This window comes from Camelus dromedarius, chromosome 14 (assembly GCF_036321535.1).
Source record: "Camelus dromedarius isolate mCamDro1 chromosome 14, mCamDro1.pat, whole genome shotgun sequence".
Classification (NCBI taxonomy): domain Eukaryota; kingdom Metazoa; phylum Chordata; class Mammalia; order Artiodactyla; family Camelidae; genus Camelus; species Camelus dromedarius.
Genome location: NC_087449.1, coordinates 49578485 through 49597397, shown reverse-complemented (window position 1 = coordinate 49597397; position 18913 = coordinate 49578485). Strand labels below are relative to the sequence as shown.

The window sequence follows — 18913 nt, the reverse complement described above, 5'->3', positions numbered from 1 at the left end:
TGCCTGAAATTAGCATGTTCACTTACTTCCTTGTCTAACACCTCGCTCCTTCCAATAGCTCCTGGGGGCAGGGACTGGGACACAGTCGGCCTCCATCAATGTTTGTTCAGTGAACACTGTGAATGGGATCACCCACTAGAGACCCACATCACCTACATCCTGCCTCTAATCACTGCGTGATCCTTGGGAGGGCCCTGACCTCTGGCCTTAGTCTCCCCATCTGTAAAACTAGGCAGTTGGACCAAGGTTCTCTCTGGTGCCTCCAAAATCCAACCAGGAGGACTCCAACTGACCTGGGAGGAGGGAACAGAGACTGTGACCGGTTCCAGCAGTTTTTCATAAAACGACAAATGCAAATTATATGCAGAAGCATGCAGGTGAGCAGGTTCCCGGTGGAGCGCACAGTTCTGGCCACTTTACAACCAGGCCTCGGGCTGGGAGGAGAGTAGCGTTTACTAAGCGCCAGGCCCCTTACTGATGGGACCGGGTGCAGTGGGCCTCCTTACTCTGTATACTCCGGCAGGGCGCCTTTCTGGAGATTATAGAGAACTCGGTTGGTGAGTCAGGATGGAGCTAAGAGGGGCAAGGCTGGGGAGAGTGGGAGAGCAGACAGAGACCCCAGTGTGGTGTGTCTGGTTCTCATCCCACAGGACAGAGCCTAAGGAAAGGCAGGCCCAAAGGGCACAGGGGGCATCTGCCAGATCACAGTGGCCACCTGAAGCCAGGAGAGGGGGCTCCAGGGACCTCGCCAGCCCCAGAGCTCCGCTGGGCCTCCAGGAAACCAGGCCGGCCCAGCCCTTCTAGCTGTGCGGGGACACAGCACAGCTCTGACATCCTCCCTGAAGCCTCCCCAGGCACATGCTATGCACACAACCCGAGAACACTCAACACACACACATACCCAAAACATGTCCATCTGTGTGTGTGCCAGTGAGTATCCAGGCCCAGCCTCCTGAGAAGTCCGGCTGCGGTCTCCCTCACCCTCCCATTTGCTAAGTTATTTATAACTAGCCCAAATTCACGCACAGTGGAGATGCGACTCCCCAACCCCAGCCCAGGACCATCCCACTGGCTTCAAGGGGTAGAACAAGCCAGACTCCATGAGAGTCATGGGGGCCTCCGGGGCCACCACCACCATCGCCTAGATGGGAAACTGAGGTGCAGAGCAAGGAGTCAGACAAAAGACTGGAGGAGGGGCTGGCAGAGGCCCCAGAGGCCTGCCTAGGACCACACTTGCCTCCAGGACCCATCCAGCCCAAGCTGGTGCTCTGTGACACATGGGTGGGACCCGGAGAGGGAGGGGCAGATGGATACCCCAGCTGTTACCCTCATCTCCTGAGTCCTGGGACTCAGGCGGGGCCTTGCAACGAGCAGGGGCTCTGAAGCTAGATTGCCTGGGTCCAAATCCCATCACTGGCCCTCAGCAGCTGTGTGACCTGAGCAAGCAGGTCCACCTCTCTGAGCCTCTTTTTCTTCTCCTACTAAATGGGCATAATAATAGTACCAACCTCAAAGAGTTGGCAAGATGAAATCAGATTATCCAGACAGGCTGTCAGCTCAAAGCCTGACTACTTCCTGACTAGGCAACCTTGGGGCAAGTTGCCTGGCCTAAGCCTCAGTTCTCCCATTTGCAGATGGGGCCACACTACAGCCCAGAGGGTCATGAGGACTGAAGGCAAGATTCTGACACAGAGCAGGTGGTCAAAACACAGATTCCTTTCTCTTTTCCTCTGCTCTCATGGGGCCTCGTGATTTCTGACCACCCTCTGCCTCTCCCCTTGAGAAGCTTTATCTCCTGTCACTAAGTGTAGATACAGTGCCACTGAATCTTCTACACAACACCTCAAGGGATAAATTCTCTTCCCAGTTTTGCAGTGAGCACCCTGCCTTGTCAAATACAGGTGTTCTATAAATACCTGAGGGATGAAGGGATGCAAGGATGAATGTGATGAGAAAGTCAGAAAATAACAAATAGTGGGGAGGATGTGGAGAAATTGGAACCCTCATATACCACTGGTGGGGACGGACAACGGTGCAGCCATCCTGGAAAAGTCTGGCAGGCCCTCAAATGGTTACACATGGTCCAATAATTCTACCCCTAGGGTATATATATCTAAGGGAAGTGAAAACATATGTCCACACATTTAAAAATAGCATTATTCATAACAGCCAAAAAGTAGAAATAACCCAAACATCTATCAACTGATAGATAAATAAAAGGTGGTATGTCCCTACCATGGAGTATTATTCAACAACAAAAAAAAAAGAAATGAGGTACCGATACATGTCACTTCATGGGTGACCCTTGAAAATACTGTGCTAAGTGCAAGAAGCCAGTCACAAAAGACCACACTTTGTATAATTCCACTTACATGAAATGTCCAAGATAGGCAAGGCCGTAGAGACAGAAAGTAGACTGGTGGTTGCTTAGGGCAGGGTGACTGGGGGGAAATGGAGAGTGACTGCTAATGGGTATAGAGTTTCTTTTTGGGGCAATAAAAATGAATAAAATTGATGAGGGTTGCACAACTCTGTAAATATGCTAAAAGCCATTTAATCCTACTGTGTAGCACAGGGAACTATATTCAATACCTTGTAATAGCCTATAATGAAAAAGAATATGAAAAGGAATGTATATATACATATGTGTGTGTATTTTCTGCACACCAGAAATTAACACAACATTGTAAACCGAATATACTTCAATTAAATAAATAAAAATTTAAAAATAAAAACCATTTAATTATATGCTTTAGATGGGTAGATTGTATGGTATATGAGTTAAATCTCAATAAAGCTGTTATTTAGGCGGGAAAATGAATGAATGTGTGACTGAGGCTCAGAGAGGGTTAGATATTTGCCCAGGGTCACACAGCAGACCCTGGACTTAAATTCTCAGATAGGAGTAGAAGTGAGCCTTATCTGTCCTCACCTCCTCACCTCACCTTGAGTAACCCCACTCAAGCCCCAGGAGAAGCCTGCCTAGCCCCCACCTGTGAAGGGCAAACAATGACTCGAAGACCACAAGTGGGCCTGTAGCGCAACTGCTTCCCCTGTGTTTGTCAAAGGTTACTTTGTCAGGTGGGACCACTGCAGGGGGCAGGCATGGCCCAGAGCAACCCAAGAGAAGGGAGGCAACTCCACACTCAGACTGGCTGCCATCTCCGTTGCTAGACCCCAGAGTCCCCAGCTCCAGCCCTCAGTGGTTCCAGGATGTCCCCACCCAGGCCCTCTGTCCATGTGGCTGGCCACTGGCTGCCCTTAGGAGGAGACATGAGGATCTGTCCCTGCCAGGGAAGGGGCCAGGAGGATGGCAGGGCCCCAGTGGTGAACCACATCCAAGTTTGAAGACAAGTCTGTCTCCCCCCGCCCTTCCCCCACCATGGCTACCTAGGACAGCCTTGAGGACAGAGACGTCACTGGGGCCCACCCCCCATGCCCCACCCGCCTCCACCTGGCTCCGGGGCAACAGCCTCCACTCAGGCCAGCTGGCAGCCGCAGAGCCCCAGGCTGGTTTCCGTTCCCTATTTTCTGCATGGAGGCCCGTCTGTCCCAAGGCCTGGGACTAGGCATGAGTGGCCAGGCTTCCGACAGGTGTTCTGTACCCCTGACACCTCTGCCGGGCTGAATCCAGGTATGAAGCCTGCACCACCTTAGCTCCTCCAGGCCAGGTGCCTCCAGGCCACCACCTCAGCAAGTCTCGCCGGCCCTGGCTCTCGCCTCCCATCTGGTTGCTAAGAGAGGAAGAGGTGACCTCACAGAGCCTCTCAGCACAGGCTGCAGTGCATGGGCCGCAACGAATCCTGAGGAGCGGGAAGCCAAGAACGCCATGAGGACCCCCCCCCCCACCTGCCCCTCAATCCCAGCAATGGGTGGAGGGAACCAGAGAAAAACCCAGCACCCCACCTCCTCTTCCTGACATCCTCGCCAGCTTCCTGCAGGTCCAGCGCATCCTTGTGTCCAGCCAGTCCATCCTCAGCCCACTGCCATAGGTTTTCCCTCCCCCTGACCCCTACCCAGCTCAGATGGAGTCCAAACGCCCACAGGGCTTTAGGGACCCTGAGCTCCTGGCCTCCATGCGCCCTGTAGCCTGGGGATGAGGCACGCCCTACTCTCCTGTCACTTGAACATGGGTTTTCTGACCCAAAACTCCTTCAGCTAACCCACCACCAGACCCTCTGCAGGCAAGGTCAGAAGCCCCTGCCCTGGGCTTCTGCCATCACCCCAAAGGTGTGAGCCCCAATCATACCAGCCTGGCTCCCTCCCCCAGAGGGGGCTCCACCAGAGCCAGCCCCAGCCAAAGCAGGACCCCAGGGATGTCCAGATGAATGAGCCCCAAGAGATCCAGCCCCGGAATTAGAGCAGACAGTGCCTGTGGAGAGAAGGACCTGGGCTGGAAAAGCAGGGCTCAAAGATGGACATGCGGCAAAGGGCTGTTCCTGGGACCCAGTCTTGTTCCCCAAATCCTGGGAAAAAGACAGGGGTGGTGGTAGTCACCTTTGCAGTGACAGAGGCCTCTCACAACCACTGACCCTACTCTGACCACTACTGTCAGCAGCCCTGGGCACTACAACATGCTGGGCTCTCAAAACTACCCCACAGTGCCATGGTTACCGACCAGCTTGCGGAGGACACGGGTGAGCTGGCCAAGGCTACCCAGCTGATGAGCAGAGGTCAGTTAGAGCTCAAGCAGAGCTGCTGCTCAAACCACCCTATTTTTCCCCATTTATCACAGTCCTTACAGATACAGACATGCATCCAAATGGGGAGGACTCAGCCTGCACAACCTCGGCGCACCTCTGCAGCGCTCTGGGTGGGGTGGATGTCTTCCCTCCCATGGCGTGCTGGGGACAGTCTCCCCTTGAGCGGTGGTCCATGCTGACTCCTCCCACCAGGCACACCCTGGCCATGCTGCACGACCTAACAGCAAAGAGCACTGCGGGCATCTGGGCAGGACAGTTCTCCAGGCACTGCAGCCATTCAGCGGCCTTGACACCCACCCAGGAAATGCCAGCAGCACCATCATTATTGTGACGACCAAAAGTGTCCTTGTGCATTTCCAAATGCCCCAGGTGCTGACACCTTCAGTGCCCAGCTCAGCCTTTATTTTTACCTAGAAGCATCCCCATCCCACCCTTGTCCCAGTGACCACCCCCTCCCTTCTTAGGGCCCCGAATTCAGCATGTCCTGGTTGGGCCTCATTTTCCCACTTAGTCCAGAAATGTTCTGGCCAGACCCAGGATTCCCAGAGATCAGAATCCCCAGGTTGCCTCATACTGAGGATTCTGACTCAGGGCCCACAGCAGGCAGATGGTTAAATGAGGGGACCGCCTCCCCTGGCCTCTCTGAACCAGCTGTCACTGTCCTCGGGGACACACAGCCACACCTCCCTCCCCCCTTTCCAGCACATCTGCATCCAGGGCTTGGTAAATTACATGAAACCAAATCTCAGAAGGAACCCAAGTTTTGAGTTTGCAGTGTCCCTGGAGGTCAGGCAGAAGACAAAGCCCTGAGTCCCTCTCCGCCCCCGCCCCCGCCCTTGCCTTAATCACCTCTAAGGAGGCCAGATGACCAGCTGCCCCTTTGGCCTGGGCTTCATCAACTCTGGGATTAAGAGCTGGGATTAAAGACGGACACGTTCCTGATAGCTTAGAGCCCTAGCAATGCGCGTGCGTACATGCAGCCACACAGGTGCACACCTGCAAGCACACCGGGGTGTTTCTGGGCATGCGTGCAGGTGCACTCATGTGTGTACACCTGCGGGTCATCTTAGGTGGGCTTAGATGCTTGTGTAGGTCTGTGTGGGTGTTTGTGTGAGTGCAAAAGCTGCATCTCTGTGAGGGGTCCATGCGCACCTGGGGGGAGGGGTGTATCCCTGTCTCTGAGTGCCTGCGTGTGTTTGGGGGTGTGCATGGGTCTGTGTCTCCATGCATGTGCACAGGACAGGGTGTGTGCTCAGGTCTGTGTGCTCCTTATGTACACAAATGGGTCCACAAGTGCACAAATTTCTGTCCATCGACCTCCCCACCCAACCCCAAGGTAGGAGTGTCTCCCAACTCCTTCTGCTATCCTCCCAGGAGCTGTTAATACTCAGGGCCACCCCAGGTGTTGGAAGCAAGCTGAAAAGGGGGAGAGACAGCTAGCTGGGGCCTCCTGATCCCCCGGCCTCACCTTGAGCCACTAAAACAGCTGACAGCAAAGGAGCAGGCCACAAATGTCCTTCCCGACACAGACCCCAGTGCCCCTGGGCAGCAGCACAGACCCACAGCAACACACCACCACACACATATGTGCATACACAAACCCAGCCCCTCATCCAAACCTAAACAGAAACATGGCCTTAGTTCCACACAGATGAAGGATCATCCTGGTCACAACCATAGCCTCACAGGCTGTCCCCCGAACAGAGTCAGGACCCCTTCTTCTGGATCTGAGAGTGTCCCAAACAGGCCTTTTGGCTCCCCAAGTCTCAGTGAGAAAAGGATTCAGCCAAGCCAGGGATCAGTTCCCAGAGGCCACCCAGGGGCCACTGCCCTGGGGGACCTGTTCTGCCTCTCCCCGCTGGGGACCCTGAACAGCCAAGCTCTGTCTTTGGGTTCAGTGTCCTCATCTGAACAGGAAAGCATGGGGCTGATTTTCTGTGGCTCTTAGCCCTAGAAACTATACTTCTGGAGGGGTGGATAAAGGGATGGGGGATGCTGAGCCCAGAGAGCGAGGCATAAAGAAGAGCCCCTCTAGCCCTGACTGTAAACACCCCCTCGGCCCTCAAGACCCGTTCCCCAGGGCACCCTTCAGGTCCTGGCCCCACTGAGTCGCAGCCAGGGAGACAAGAGGTTCCACACAGCCAGGGAGTGAGTGAGGCAGGGGCCTCTGGGGAGAGAGAAAAGGCTGGGAGGGAAGAAGAGGAACAGTGAGCAGAGGAGGAGGTGGGCAGGAAGATGGCCAGGGAGGGAGAAAGAGGGCAGAGGGGGAAAAATCTTGTAACAAAGCCCAAGCCTCTGGTAATAAAGCAGGAAATGTGTCCTCACTCCCCACCCTCAACCCCTGCCTGCTCCAGCCTCAACTCTCCTCTTCTCCAAGACTGAGGATCACAGGAGCGGGGGGCTGGAGAGAAAGGATAAGGTGTGACAAAAGGGGAGAACTAGAAGCAAACAGACTGAGGATGTGCAAAAGCATGCAGAGGAAACAATGTAGCAATGTCAGAATTTGCAGAAATGAAACAAAGTAATATGTGTGAGACTGATCAGGGAGATGATGTAATGGGGGAGTAGCTGCTGCAACAATGTATCCAAGTGAGGGCTCCAAGGAGGTAAGGATGTAACCCTGTGGGGAGCCAGACACTATGAAGCAACGGAACAGAACTGGGGCCTAGTGAAGAATCCTAACATGTAGAAGAGCAGTGCCTGGGAATCTAGGACAGGGAGGCAGGAGAGAAGGGGCTGAAGAAGGGCTCACTGTGCTTGTGAGCTGAGCGGAGAGGTCGGCAGAGGATTCCCAGGTGAGGAGATATCTCTGCTGGGTTTTGGAGGATGAGGAGGAGTTTGCTGGAGAAGAGAACAGTCCGTGGAGAGTGAAGAGCATGTGGGTAGACATGAAAGCAAGAGAGACAGGGAAGAGCCAGGAGTCTCAGGCGGTAGTAGTGGGGCAAAGGGATAAGGCTGGAGAAGCACACTGGGTGCGCTGAAGGGAATCAATCTGGCAGAGTCTTGGGCATGAAGGCAGCTGGGACTGGGTCAGGAAAGGCTTCCTGGGAGAGAGAGGTGGGTGGGAGCCGGGATGCAGCCTAGGCAGAAAAAGAAAAGTAAAGAGAAGAAACATGGTACAAGGGACAGTGCCCTGCCTAGGAGCCAGAAGACATCATTTAGCTCAGCCACCAACTTGCTGTGTTACTTGGGCAAGCCACTGTACCTCTCTGAGCCTCAATTTCCCCATATGTAAAATAAAAAGGCTGAACCGGCAGCTCTCAGAAGACCCTCACCATGACTCCAGATCACTTCTTTGGCCTCAATTTCCCTTTCAGAACAATGAACAAGGTGGACAACAGTGTTTCCAAGGGCCCTTCCAGCTGAAATTATTTTCAGTCCTCTAATCTTTCTCCAGCCCCAGCCCACAGCCCAACCTGAACAGAAAGCATGCAGCAGAGAAGACCCACGGGAAAGCCGAGAGCACCTGGGCCTGGGTCATGGCTTCCCCACAGCAGCCACACAGGCTCGGCCTTAAATCCATCCTCTCAGGGTACCATACCTCCCAGTTTGCAGTGCACGCAGTAGCAGGAAGCAGCACTTGTGCTTGTGCACCAGGTACGACCCTGAGGCCAGACTGCTTGGGTTCAAATCCTAGTAAATGTGCTACTTACTAGCTCTGTGACCTTGGACAAGTTTCTTAACCTCTCTGTGCTTCAATTTCCTCTAGTGTAAAATCAAGGTGATAATAGTGCCTCCTTCACAAGATTGTAAGGACTTAAGTGTGTTTTTATATGTAAGACATTTATTTGGCAGGATATCTTGTGCATGGCAGGCACTCAACAGGCATAATTCAATATTAGTATCATTGCATCCACGCTCTTGTTGGCATCCCAGGCCAGCCCCTCAGGGCAGCGTGGGGCTGCAGCCATTTTACAGACCAACATCCTCTATCATGAGGATGGAACCAATGCCTTGGTTTGGACTCAAAGCCCATTGCAGTCTCCCATGCAGAGGCCCCGTGGTGTTCAACTGGTATGGGGCCAGGCATCCAGGAGGTACCCAGCGAATGTCTTTTAAATGCAAGAAGCAACACACTCTTGTTGGCAAGAGCACCCCCTACAGCAATGGCTCCTCCACCCCAAGGGCAGTTTGTTCTTACCTCTACATGTGGCTCTCAGCCCCCAGCTGGGAATTGCTTTTAACCACACTTTAGTTCCCTAATATACCATGACCTTTCCCATCTCTGAGCCTTTGTCCACCCTCTGCCTGTCAATGTGCTGCCATCCTTCAAGGCCTGGTACAAAGAACACCTCCTCCGTGGAGCCCTCCCTGATTCTCCAGAGCAAAAGCCAACCTCTCGTTCCCCTGACTCACCTCCTCAGCCCTTCACCTAACTGCGGGGTTCCTGAGGTCAAGGACCAGGTTGAGCCCCCTCGGGGTTCCTAGTGCTCAGCACAGGCCAGACCCAGAGGGGACATCAGTAAACAGTGGCTGAACTGACTGGCAGGTCAGCAGCAGAGTAGGGACAAGAACCCAGGTACTGGACTCCCTACCCAGTGCTCTCTCTGCCCAGGAACAGACTCGCATCCCCATCTCCAACTGGCCGGGATCATGTTCCAGAGGCTGGAAGGAAAAGTGGCACTCAGCATGACGGGCAGGGAGGAACCATAGACAGGCCCCTTGAAGGAAGCAGGCCTCCCATCCTCCCCACAGCCCAGCAGGCCTACCCTCCCTTCCCACCTGGGCTACCCCAGGTCAGGCTCTGCCCTCTCTGGTCTCTGGTTGTTCTGATGGCTCCTCAAATGTGAACACTAGAAGGACCCCTGTGTCACCCAGTCCAACTTCCCCATTTTATAGATGTGGAAGTAGAGACCCAGAAGAGGGAAAAGCTGCCCACAGTCACCGGACAAGACAGTAGCAGATCCACCTCTGAGATGGAACAACCTTAGGGAAAGTATAATCATTAAAATAAGTAAAATAAAAGTAACTATCCAGCAGCAGCTTCCTCTTAACTAGCTGCCAACCAGTTAACTAGATGCACCACCCCCAACCCTGTTTCTCACCCCAGCCTAGTGAGTGAGGCACTATGGGCCCATTTGACAGAGGGGGAGAGTAAGGCTGAGTCAAGGAGTCGCTTGTCCAAGTTCACACCGCTTCTGGGACAGAGCTGGGATTGGAACCTGTCTCAGGAGGGAGGCAGGGCCTCCCCTCACACAGGCACAACACACCCGCCACAAACACGCACCCCACCCAAGCAAGGTCCACTCACAGGACACACGCAAGATACACCTGCACATGCACTGCTCCGAGCACAAGGCCGAGTGCACTGCAAGTGCTCAGTAAATGTTTGCAGAATGAACAAACTAATCCATCAAAAGACAGGCCCTAACGTTAACACTGTAAATCAACTATACTTCAATTAGAAGAGGAAAAAAAAAAAAAAAAAAGACAGGCCCCAGTGCCTGAGCCCTCACTGCCCTGAGCCACCTCAGTCTGCCCGATGCCCACAAACAGCATGGCATCTTGGCAAGCAGACTCCAGCTGCGTGCTAACTGTCTCATCTCTCGGGCTTCTGTGTCCCCATGTGCAAAATGGGTAGCAATGCCTGCCTCAAAGGGTCATGGTAAGAACCAAGACAAAACACACTGAGCACTTCGGACTGTGCCTGGTACACAGCCCGCACTCTGGAAGTGCTGGCCATTATCTCTGCCATTACCACCATCATCACACCTGTTTCCCCGATACAGGGAGGAACTAGAGGGCCAGAACCAGGCAGGATTCAGCTGCGGGCACCCCCACCCCACCCTCAACGGCAGCCTGGCCAGGAGGAGGTGGCAGGAAATGTGTGGTAGGTGAGTGAAGGGTCAAAACAGACATGGGTACCCACCCTGGCCATGGGCCCTGGACAGTATATGGGTTCCACCAGGCACCCCGAGAAGCAAAAATATCCTTCCCCAGCTCCCAGCATAACAGCCCCCAACCTCTCCAGGAGCCTTGCCTGCTCAGCCCCCCACACCACCCCCCAAACCCCAGCCCAGGGAGGGAGACAGGCCTAATGAGCCACCCACAGCCCCCTGGTGCCTGCAACAGAATTGGCAATCAGTTTTCTGCAATTAGATTTCCCAGATCCTGCTGGTGATTGATTCTAAATTACCCTTATTAAAGTCTGGGCTGGTGATCAGGGCTTGAGGGGTTGGGGGAGAATAGGTGGGGTCTGGCTGGTGGTGCAGGAGGGCACAGGGGGTTCTAGGAGGGCTTGGGCTAAGGCTGACCCAACGGTGAAGCAAGCCCACGGCCCATCCCAGAAGCAGGATACAGGCCCTAGTCAGCAGTATTCCTTGCCCCCACGCCTCAGATTCCTTTCCAGCACCCCATCCCCCAACATCAGGAAACCCCAGCCCTGAAGGGGTAGGATGACAAGGTCAGCAATGGGACAGACAGAACCCAGAGGAGGCGAAAAGCAACTGGATACCCAGCTCCACCAGCACCTGGCCGTGTGAGCTCTGGCCAGTGGCTTGACATCTCTGAGCCTTCTTCTAAATGAGTGGAATGCCACCAGCATCAGAAGGCTCCGTGAGACCACCCAAGGCTAGAGGACCAGCCCCAGTCCTTGGGCAAGGCCCCAGGCCATTTCCAGGCTTCAGGAGTCCCATCTGTGAGATGGCAGGCTGTGGACTGATTGTCACTTTAGTGCTCTCCCACCTCTGAGGTCCTAGGCAAACATCAACAGTCACCGACTCTGGGCCAGGACCTGGATGATGAACGGAACACAGCTGAGATGCTCCCCAGCTTGGAGGAAAATGGAAAGAACCCAATGTCACCATGTATTGGGCCAATACTATGAACAGCAAGGTCTCTCTGGGGTTCTGGGGCTGGAAGGGCCTAAACAGTCATCAAGTCCAATCTTCTGCCTTCAGATTGGACCACAGGCTGCCAACCGCTCCAAAGAACCAAATTCCCCATGAACCCAGCACCACGAGGCACTGGAAAGTGCTTCCTCTAATCTGGCCCAAATCCCGCCTGCTGCACTTGGCAGTCCCGGCCCAAGTTCTCCCTCTGAGGGTAGCCCTCACCCCCAGCGTCCTGCTTTTGGTCATCCATGATCATTCCAACTTGGTTCCCACACTTGCCAAGGGAAAACCTTACCCCCATCCCCCAAAGGCAATTCCTCAGTGAGACTAAGAAAGGGACGGGAAAAGAGCAAAGCCGAAGCAGGTAAAACAACAGAAGAGATCGCTGTTTGTAGGAGCAGCCCGCTTCTTATCAGGCACTTCATTATTCTGCACTGTTCATTCTCAAAAAACTCTGAGGCAGAAGTAGTCTTAGCTCATTTTAAAGAAGCAGAAACTAACGTGTAGAGAGGGTAAGTGAACTTACCAAGATCACACAGCAAGAAATTGGCAGAACCAGGATTTCAACCCTGGTCCGGTTGGCTCTGGGGCCCCTGCTCCTTTTACTACCTCAGCTGCGCCCTCGGGTTTGGAGGCCCCAAACAGACAAAGCACCAAGGCCCAGGTGGGGACCCAAGGGTGGGAGAAGGCAGACCTCGGCCAGCTGGGTCCTGGAGGCTGGAAAACCTTCTCAACCTGGTATAAAAGTCCAATACAGGCACTCCCTGCCCTCCACCCTCAGCAGCCAGGTAGGGGAGGGGCCAGATCCTCTGTCAGGGGCCACCCTCGCCCCCTCCCCCAGCTGGGCCTTCAGCCATCGCTGCTCAGACTCCCCCTGTAATCACGACTTCCTGTTTGGCGCTGAGACTCGGCCTAGTCAGTGGGGGGAGGGGAGCGGCCACCCCACTGGCCAGGGCCTGCTCAGGAGGGAGTGGGGCGGGAAGTGAGGGCTACCCAGCCTCCTGGAATCTTGGGAGGCTGGGAGCCAAGGCAAGGAGGGGGCTGTCAGTCAACAAATATTTACCAGGCGCTGGCCTGATGTGCCCAGGACATGGTGGAACATTAAGAGGACAGCAAAACAAGCCAGGTGGTCTGGGACCAGCCCAGATCCTGCTCCCTGCTTGAGGGGGCAGTTTGGGGGTGAGCACAGGGCTGGGCCCCAGGACAGCTCCTGGCTCAGCCACCCTGCCCCCCGCAGACACAAAATCACAGGGCTCCAAGCAGCTGGGCTGCAGCCCAGAGCCACAGGGCCTCTGTCCCACCCAGACGTGGTGACCACACCTTGGCGCTCAGACCACAGGCCCACCCCATGCGGCCCCCTGGCGCCTCCCAGCCCACGGGCACATGCTTTGGACCCAGTAGGACTCTGCCAGCCTCACTGTCCCTCACTGTCACCCCAACTCACCTCCACAGGAGAGAACACAAAGCCCCAGACTGGGCTCCAAAGCTCACAGTCCTGGCTTCTCTCCTTCCTTCATTCTCTCATTCATTCATTCAAAGCATTCAATCCTGGGCCAGACACAAAGTTGGCCTTGGGGATTCAGCAAAGAGCAGGGCAAGCATAGAGCTTTCTCAAGGCACTCATGGTCTATCAGGAAAGTTTTCTGACACTTCTCCTGACTGCTGTGTGACCTCCACCAAGTCACTGTCCCTCTCTGAGCCTCAGTAACTCAGCCCAGAGAGAACCTTAGGAGCAATGGGGCCAGGACTCAGGGACTGGGTGGTAGAGATATACATTTGAGCTCCACACAATTCTAAGGGTCAGAGAGAATTAAAGACAGGCCTACCTTGGTCACCTATGCAGAGTGAGCCCCAACAATGGGGGAATCGAACGCACATCCAGGGGGAATGGTGGCTTTCTAAACTTCTTTCATCCTAAGATTCTAAATATTTCCCCTTTCCTGTGCCATGACTGCATGACCCAGACACGAGCCCCACCCACCCCCAATTTTGTTGACTGCCCTGCACAGTTTATATAAAGTTCTCCCTCGATCCATTCCCCATGACCCTCAGAATAGCTCATTTACAGATGACAGAGCCTTGTGAGGCGATGGAGGAGCAAGGGCTGCAGGGCCAGGTCCTAGGCAAGCCCTCCCTCATCTGCAACATGTGTAGCATCGCCCACCTCCAAGGCTATGGTGAGAATTAAGTGAAAAAAAGATATGGGACATGAATGTTTCAGACATTCAGGAAACAGGTAATGTGGGCATAATTCGGAGGGTAGGAAGGGCCCAGAGAGGTGAGGTACCTTGCCCAGGATCACCCAGCAAGAGAGGGTGAAATTAGGACTGCAGCCCAGTTCTACCAGCCTGCCGGCCCTGGCTCAATCCAGCTCTGCCACTTCCCAGCTGTGTGACACTGAGCAAGTCACTTAACCTCTCTGTGCCTCAGTTTCCTCATCTGAAAAATGGGCGGTTCTAACAATTCCCACCTCCAAAGATTATTATGAGGATTAAATGAGCCAATACACACAAAGTGCTCCACAGGCAGGGCTCTCAGTAAGCACCAGATAGGATCATAAAGCCCTCAGAGGTATGGAACCTGCCTCCCAAAGCATGGCCTCCCCACCACCCCATCCCCAGCTGCCTCAGTCGGCTCCAGCCTTCAGGAATCCTACCGCAGCCCCTTCTAGAATGACTCATCCCTCATCCCTTTGGCGGATGGTCCCAGCTCCAATGGGAGGACCAGGAGGGAGGCCTGCGGCAGGACCTGGCTTCCAGGTGGAGTTCTGTCTCAACCGCCTCCCCTTCAGAATGACCCCTCTCACCTACCCCACTGCTGCCCCAGCATTTCCAGATCCCAAGCCCAGAGCTGCTCCTGTCCCAGGGACCCCATGTCCCAACCCATGGGGTGGGAGAAGCCAATTGTTTTTAAAAGGCCAAAACTGCTTTTCTGTCCAGCAGAGCTCAATCCCACAACAACCCGCAAGACAATGGAGCAAGAAACACACCGAATTTGCAGCAGGGGGCATTGTGCTGCTCCCCAGGGAGCAGAAGGCACCAGGTTCCAGTCCCAGCTCAGCCATGAGAATGTTATGACCCCAAGAGTTTCACAGGTCAAGTATTTGGCCCCAGTTGACAGGTCTAGGGAAGCTACAGCTTGCCCAGTGTCACATGACAACCACTTTAATAGCTTAGCTCAAAACCTCCTCCTCCAGGAAGCCCTCCCTGACCTCTCCAGGTTGCCTCCTGGAAAGGCCCCAACTCCTGAGAGCTCACTGGCAGTCTGTGCTCAGTCTACCCAAGGAGCTCATTTTCTCATCACAACATCCCTGTGAGGCTGGCACTGTTATTGTCCTCGTTTTACACATGAGGAAGTTGAAACAGAGAAATCCTTTCCCCAAAGTCTCTGCCCCCAGAGCTCCTGCCACCTTGGATGCTAACAACAACAGATCCCTGTGGTATCCCTGCACCAGGGTCTGGCCTGAAACAGCCCAGGGGTCCCTAACACTTAATTTTTACAATGAGCACAATCTTGCCCTAGCAACCCAATGTTCACAGCCAACCTGAGTGGTTGGAAGGAAGAGGGGAGCTTCTAGATGCTTGAAATTGTGGGGATGGGGAAGGAGAAGGAACCACCAGGCCTGAGTGGGGCTTCAAAAGAATTTCCCGATTGATGTCCCCTTCCCATGGTCCCTCCTCCCTCTACTCCCATCCTGACCACATTCCAAGCCACAGAATGGCAACCTTATAAAAGAACAAGAAATCAACATTTGCTGAGTGTTTACTATGCACCAGGCACTGTGCTGAGAGTTTTACATATTAACCCCTTTCATCCTCATAGTCTCCCCATTTTTCAGAGGTGGAAGCAAAGGCACAGAGAAGTTAAGTAACTTTCTCAAGGTCACACAAAGTAGTGAACTCCCATCACTGGGCATATTCAAACAAGACTAAGTGGTACCTAAATTCCTTTCAGCCCTGAGCATCTAAGGAACATGTTTCAAAGTTAAAATTTCCAGGAGGCCCACACTCCGGGCCTTCTGAGTGGTGACTTAAGTACAGCAACTGAAGTGGCCCTGGAGGCAGAGGTCCCTCAGACTCATAGTCAGCAAGTCTCAGGAGAGAGGACTCCCCAAAGCGGATGCCGGGACGCACATGCACACACCCCATCTCATCTGAATGAGACCTGCCTTTCCCATTTAGGCCATCCTGGAAGCTGCCCCCGGACCCCCTGCCCCCCCCAACACACACATACACCCTTTCATGCTGGTGGACAGACCTGGGAGTCATCGTGTCTCTCCCCTGCCCTGAGCCAGCCACTGCCCATCCCAGTGATGTCCTTAGAGGACCCTGCCCTGGAGGCCACTCCTGGAACCATTCTGGTTGGGGCTCTTCTGGTCTAACCTCAGTCCCTCCTGCTGCAGGCATCGCCCTCTCCTTCTGGTATGGCCTCCCTGGTCATTGGCACCACTCATTAACCCTTTGCCTCCCAGGCCAGATGAGGTGATACCCGTCCTGGGCAGCCTGACCCCTGGGAAGGTGTGAAGCCTAGAGAGGGATTCCCCTGCTGTATCTGGAGTGCCATCCCTTCTCTCCTTCGGGTCAACCTACCTCAAAGCCTAGACCGCAGCGGTTTGCTTTATCTGCCACCCAGCATTGGATCTGAGCCATACCCACTCTACCTCGCCCTCAGATCCAGGGGCACCCTGCCTTATCGAGACCTTTCACCTTACACGTGCTCATTCCACCACCTCATGGGGTGTGGATTAGGGGACTTTTTTATGCATGAGGAACACTTGTTCAGCTAGGGAGGTGAACATACAGCTTGGGGTTCCTGCTGGGTACCAAGTCAAAAGCACAATGTCTGATGCCCTTTCCATTCATCTATACACCAAACATTTCCTGAGCCCCTCCTGTGTGCAATCACACACATCATCTCCTCTGATCTCTCAGGAGGGTGTTCTTAGTTCCACTTCACAGAAGGAAAAATGGAGGCTCAGAGAGGTGAGACAACTTGTCCAAGGTCACATCACAAATCAGGGTCAGGAGCAGGATTTGAACCCAAGGCTGTGTGATTTCCAAGTCTTTGATTTCAAAGATGGTCTTCCAGAAGTGTAGGTTAGAAAGTGACCCAGCTTCTAGGATGGGGTGGGTCCCTGCCCCTCCCAGGGACCTCTTCTCCTCACCCAATCTGAAGCAGAACTGGAGATGAGGCACTGGAGATGAGGTATAACCAACACTCCCCAGCCCCATCCCCAGTACACACTGTGCACAATGGGTCACCCTGGCACTTGGCCTGGCATTCAACACTCCCCTAACCCCCAGCTGACAGCCCCAAAGTGGGGAAGGCTGAGGTGTAGCCTGTCTGTCTGGGAAGTAACAGCTGAGCCACAGCTTATCATTATCCCATTTTACAGACTGGCTAACTGAGGCCCAAAGACACTTGCAGGGGCAGAGTAAGCACTTGGGGGATTGCCTGAGAGGCCTGGGTCCCTCTCAGCCTAGTGAATATGAGACAGACACAGAACTAAGCAAGAGGATAGGGCCTAGAAATGCACCAGTTCATCCCCAGGCCAGGCTCCAGATACGTGCCCAAGGGAACTCGCTGGGGACCTGGGTCCCTCAAAGGGGATGAGGTGGCCTTTCTTCCCCATTCCCTCCTTCTCCTGCTCCTCCTGATGGAGCTGGGAATCATCTCAACCCCAAGGCTGCTGCGGTCACTCAAAGGGACACTCAGGGGTCACCTCATACATACACACTCACCACTATCTGCACACACTCAGCCCCCCTCAGGGGTGCATGCCCCACGCACAGGGTCACCCACGCACCTGCCTGCACACGCATGCACACGCATGTACACACGCACACACACTCCCATGGGTCGGAGCACACACCCACCACAGAGGTCTCTCCCACACATACACTCAACCCCTGCAGGCACAGCCGGCAGGGCCAACAGTCCCCAGCCCCGTGCCCGGTACACACCGTGCACAACGGGTCACCCTGGCACGACCACACGCAGGTGGGGCACAGGGCTCCCACCCACGGGGGCGGCCTCGTCCTCACGCCTCATCCTCCAGCCTCATCCTCCAGCGGTACACACCCCACAGGTCCCAGCACCCTCCACGGGGGCGGCCACACACGCGGTCACCCTCACCCACCCCCTCAGGTCACCTTCATGCAAGTCACCCTCCACCCCTCCCCCTCTTTGGTCCCCCCGCAGCGACCCTCGGAGTGGGGAACCGAGCGCACATCCTCCCCCAACAGTGGGAGGCGACCCGATTCCCAAAAAGTGGCCGCGGTCCGGGCACACCCACGAAGCAAAAGCCACGTAGGCTCAGACCCGAGACACGCCCAGCGCGGCCCCGCGTCCTGACCCCAGCCCGGACCCCAGGCCGCCTGCAAGGAGGGGTCCCGCAGGCGGGGAGACGAACCCCCGGGAGGCGCGGGCGGCCAGCCGCGGGGTCCCCGCCGAGGCCGACAAGGGGCGCGGGAACGGGTGGCACTCACCCCCGCGGCGCGCCCCGCCAGCAGCAGCAGCAGCAGCGGAGGCAGGAGCAGCCCGCGGGCCCCGGGCCCGGTAGCGGCCCCGGTCCCGGCGCCAGCCCCGTGGGCGGCCCCGGCGCGGTGCGGCGGCCCCGGCTTCATGGCGGCGGTGGCGGCGGGCGGGCGCCTTTGTTCCCGAGGCGGCGGCGGCTCGGCGGCGGCGGCTCGGCGGCGGCGGCGGCGGCGGCGGCGCGGCCCGGCGGCTGGCCCGGCGCGCTCTCGGTCGGGGCTCCGGCTCGGCGGCCCGGCTCCGCCCGGCAGCTCCGCGCCCACGGCCGCCGCGCCCGCAGGAAGCGTGCGCCGCCGCCGCCACCGGGCCGCCCCCAACGCGGGGGGCGGGGCGGGGAGGGGCGGGGCCGGCCGCCGAGCGCCCCCCGCCGCCGGGGTCCCCGCGCGCCCCGTGCGACCCAGAACGCGCGGCAGGCCTCGCCGATCCTAGCTCTGGGGACCGGGTCCCGCAGCGCACGCCTCCCCGGGCCGTCGCGGGGCTTGGAGGGGAAGGACCCCGCGTGGGGATGCAGGCGGTCGGCCTGGCTCGTTGCAGGGTCTCGGTAGATGGGTCACAGCCGCGTGACCGTTAGCAGCCTCCAGCTAAAGGCTCAGTTCACTGGCTCTCCCCCATTACCACCCCCCAAGTCGGTCCACAGCGGGGGCCAGAGGTCATCTGAGTCCACTGGACTTTGATGTCTACAGGACAGGGGTGGGCAGTGGGACCGCAGAGCAGACATGGCCCCCTGGGGACCCCAGTCTCCCCTCCGCACGAGGGTGTTGACTTCTGGACCTTGTCGATGTGTGGGCACTCCTGGCTTGGTGCTGCCTCCCTACCAGCTGTGTGACCTCAGGCAGGAGCCCC

The 18913-nt window shown here is 55.9% G+C and overlaps 1 protein-coding gene across 1 annotated transcript in view; it reads right to left on the bottom strand.

The window, feature by feature from the left end:
• The window catches only part of SDC3 (syndecan 3), a 37222-nt gene extending 19060 nt beyond the window's left edge, over positions 1 to 18162 (bottom strand). Inside the window, exon 1 of the mRNA XM_031464548.2 lies at positions 18025 to 18162. Within this exon, the coding sequence (XP_031320408.2) occupies positions 18025 to 18162 (138 nt within the window). The remainder of the gene's footprint in view (positions 1 to 18024) is intronic.
• Between the last annotated feature and the right edge of the window lie 751 nt (positions 18163 to 18913).